The sequence below is a fragment of the Neophocaena asiaeorientalis genome, unplaced genomic scaffold, assembly GCF_003031525.2.
Source record: "Neophocaena asiaeorientalis asiaeorientalis breed wild unplaced genomic scaffold, Neophocaena_asiaeorientalis_V1.1 scaffold92, whole genome shotgun sequence".
Lineage (NCBI taxonomy): Eukaryota > Metazoa > Chordata > Mammalia > Artiodactyla > Phocoenidae > Neophocaena > Neophocaena asiaeorientalis.
Genome location: NW_020174057.1, coordinates 1,596,106 through 1,600,252, shown reverse-complemented (window position 1 = coordinate 1,600,252; position 4,147 = coordinate 1,596,106). Strand labels below are relative to the sequence as shown.

Here is a 4,147-nt window from a genome sequence, read left to right as displayed (position 1 = left end):
TGATCATGCTATTCATGAGATAATTAGAAGGTTTAATAAAAAAGCTAATCATCCAGGGACCAGATTCAGAAAGGAGACGCAAGTTTAAAGTAGTAATGAAAAGTAGCTTCCTGGGAAGTTTTCAGGTTATGTGTGGAATTTCACGTATGCAGCAGACCGTGACAGCTATAGCCCCCAAACCACACGCCCACGCCCTTGTGTGTTACTCTCCCAAACTCACTTGGGCTTGATGCGTGACTTGCTTTGGGCAACAGGACATTAGCAAATGTGGCACAAAAGAAGCTTGAAAATCCCTTGCGCTTTGGGGTTTGCTCTGTGGCTGCCCCGAGAGAACAGGTGAAGAAGCCCAGGTGAGCTCGCTGGGGCAGAAATCGTGATGCCTCCAGCTCTTCTGGGCTGCTCAAGGGGGAAGAGAGAGAATGTACACCGAATCAATCACATTTTCTAAAGACACTTTGTACCGTGTGAACATTCACTGACGAAATCTTTCAGAAATGTAATTAACTGCAGTTAGAATAACCTTTCCCTGACAAGGTGTTAAACTTTGTTATAAAAAAATCTAAGAATACAGCAATGACATAAGACAATTGAGACTTAGTTTATTCCACATTTACCTTGAAACTCCCTTGATGGCACAGTACAGAGCTGTGTAGAAAACTCAATGACAGAGGGCCCCGGAGGACCGCGCGGGCCTGTGGGAAACCAACCCGTCCCGTACCAGTGACGAACAGCCATCAAACCACTGGGTTTACTGACTCCACTGCAGCTCGTGGATAAGAATGAATAAACTTCATTTGTGTGTTTACATTTCAGCAAAGAACAGCATCAAGAACCACCTTTCGGCGAACAGTTTCCTCAACACATTTTGCTTCACTGAATTTTGGTTTGCACTCCTGTCTCTACCTTTCCTGTGGACAGGCTGCAACCTAAGAGGAGACTCTACCGTGAAAAGGCTGTAATCAGGTAGGCAAGCTGGCAGGTGTGCCTGTCCTTTCCTTGACCAGCTGCCGTTGTTAGAGCCCTGGGGTCACATTCCGGCACTTGGAAAGCGCCTTGCTTATGTTTGCACAGAAGGGTGCAAAGTCACAGCTTCGGGAAGCCAAGAAGTCACGTGACCCATCCTTCATCGGGACAATCACACTTAAGCCTTTCCAGCAGGTTCTTTATCTTCTTTGGGGGGAGGGGAGGGAACAGATTGGGTAACATCCTAGGGCGCATCTGACCTTTGTCAATGGGGCCTTGTTTTAATGATTACTCTTATAGAGAGGGGGTTGGTTAACTTCTGAACATCAGATTCCATAGCTGTGAAATGAGGAGGCGCCTTAAGCTGGGTTATTACAAGAATGTGAATAGAGTACTAACACATGGTAAATTTAATAGCAATAACACTGACCTCCTACTCCAGTTTAAGCATCTGAATCCTTTTTCTGATATGTGTGGTGACATCTGATAAATATGAAATGCACGATTCATTGAGAACCACTCCCACAGCAATCTTTATATTCATTCCTTAACTCCTTTACACGGAACCTCTTCTTGACCTATTGACTATTCTTTAGTATGATTCCATGAGTGAAAGAAAAAGCAGCTTAAGAACTAATTATGACTTAAAAAGTGTTGTTTACAAAGACATATTAAGGAACATTCATCATAGCATGGTACAATCAGCCAAAGTTAACTAGCGGAGAGTTTGACAAAGCAAAAAAAATACCCAAACAAACCCAAAACAAAACAAAAAGATTCACAAAAGTCTAACGTTTCTGGAAAACAATGCCCTCAATCTGTCTCAAGATTTGAGTTCATCTAATATTGAGTCAAAGGTCCATGCAGTTGTGGTCAGTCTTCTCACCCTTAGAGTGAGCGGCCTGTAGATTTCATTAAGAAACAAGAAAACTCCTATAATCTGGAAACACCAGCTGCATCTGTAACCAGTGCTAGATTTAGTAAATGTAATACTGTCACCAGCCTAACCAGAGCAGGTATTAGAACCGAACTAGATAATTGATTGATCCACCTGAGAAAGTTCTCAGGCCTCTCCTTCAGCATAATACTGTTTGCTGTTAAACTAAGTACCATCTGATCTGCTAATGCGTGACAAAGAGCATTAAACATCCTCAGACTCTGGGATTTTGGTCGATTTCTTGTGCAGAAATTCCAGTGAAAATGCTGTTGGAGAAACAGGTCTTGATTCCGGAACATGCTCCATTCTGTATTTTTCGATGTATGGTGCAGCCACTTCCCAAACCTGAAAGTCAAAGCGTTGACAACGTTGTTTTCACATGCCATTAAACATCAACTTCACGTGAGGTCAAAACATTATCTCTGACTGGATAACACAGCAGCTGCTTGCTTGCTTTTATTATAAGCCATTTGACACATGATCTGTCAATGAGTCTTTGGTGGCTTTAACAGCTTTAAAAATACAAAGTCCAAAATGTTTCTAAAGTTACCATGAAGGTTTTCAGCTGCTTTACTCTTCTAAAGCAAAACAAGCCAGGAAACAAACGAAGCCTAGGGAATTCAGTGTGGATGGAATTAAGGAAAGTCGCTCAAGGATGGGACTGTGTGTTTTCTAAGGCAAGCCTTAAATGATAAGAGGCAGTGGATTTTCTCTTTGCTCTCTTTCCATGCCACACGCCCTCTGTTCTTTGGACCCTTGCTACTCAGAACGTGGCCCCTGGACTAGCAGCGTCAGCATCGCTTGGGACAAGTCAGAATGTCAGCCCCACTGCAGACCTACTGAGTCCGAGCCTGCACTTTAACAAGATCCCCTAGAAATTCATGTGCACTTAACAGTTTGAAAAGCACTGTTTCACAGCTTTGTTTAGTGTTTACCTCCACCCACGAACCTATTTCCTTTCAAGCATAACATCTTCTCAAACTAAAGTCCGGCTTTTCGTTTATATTATAGCTGCTTTTTATCTGGTTGGCCGCTGACAGGGAAGGAGCATTTCCTATTCTTTTGTATTACCTTAGAAAAGGTATTCTTTCAAAAGCTAGCCTCCTTGAAAAGATATCTGCCCCCTCAGGTTCACTGCACTATTTACAATAGCCAAGGCACGGAAGAAACCTAAGTGTCCATCAATGGATGAATGATACAGAAATTGTGAGACACACACACACACACTGGAATTTTATTCAGCCCTAAAAAAAGAAGGAACTCTTGCCATTTGCAACAACACGGATGGATCCTGAGGGCATCATGTTAAGTGAAATAAGTCAGACAGAGAAAGACAAATATCGTACGATCTCACTTATATGTGGAATCTAAAAAAAAAAAAAAAATGAGCTCATAGATGCAGAGAACAGATCGGTGGTTGCCAGAGCGGGGGTTTGGGGGAGTGGGTGGAGGGGGTCAAAAGGTACAAAATTCCACTTATAACGTAGACAAATCCTGGAGATGTCATGTACAGCTTGGTGACTATAGTTAATAATACTGCACTGTATATTTGAAAGTTGCTAAGAGAATAGGTCTTAAAAGTTCTTACCACGAGAAGAAAACGGTAACTATGTGTGGTAGTGCATGGTAACTAGACGTACTGTGGTGACCATTTTGCAATATATGCAAATGTCAAATCATTATATTGCAAACTAATATAATGATACATGTCAATGATATTTCAATTAAAAAAAAGGCTGAGCTCTCACACACCTCTCTTCTAGCACCAAAGTTGGCAGCAAGCAAGGGAATTCCCCTCAAAGGGTACAGGGAACACTTTGAAATGACAGGGGTGAAGGTCAAAGGAAAACAATTGTTCCCCAAGAGCAGCGCAATGGTTCCAGGGGAAAATCAAGCAATTCTAGGGAACATGATACCTACAAATGAAAGGCTTAAAGAACTTTAAAACTACATTTTAAAAATGAGTCCGCATTCTAGGCATCTGTCCCTATCAGATGCGTCTGCAGTCAGTGTAGCCAGAGGGAAGAAGCAATAAAGAGACCCTGTATCTCACCCAGTGTGATGGGGCAGGACACACCAGTGCACTAGACACATCCAGATCCCTTTGAATAAAAACTCGGGAAATTTGTTTTCTCTTCAGGTCTATGCAGTCACTGAACCAGGTGGTGGTGGTGGCAATAGCATTACAGAAAGAGAATGTACTTTTTTTTTTTTTTTTTTTTTTTTTTTACCGGGGCCTCTCCCTGC

The 4,147-nt window shown here is 42.2% G+C and overlaps 1 protein-coding gene across 1 annotated transcript in view; it reads right to left on the bottom strand.

Annotated features, from left to right (window-relative positions):
- Positions 1–579: 579 nt before the first annotated feature.
- The window catches only part of HAL (histidine ammonia-lyase), a 24,051-nt gene continuing 20,483 nt past the window's right edge, over positions 580–4,147 (bottom strand). Inside the window, exon 20 of the mRNA XM_024754367.1 lies at positions 580–2,245. Coding sequence (XP_024610135.1) covers positions 2,105–2,245 — 141 coding nt within the window. The 3' untranslated portion in view covers positions 580–2,104. The remainder of the gene's footprint in view (positions 2,246–4,147) is intronic.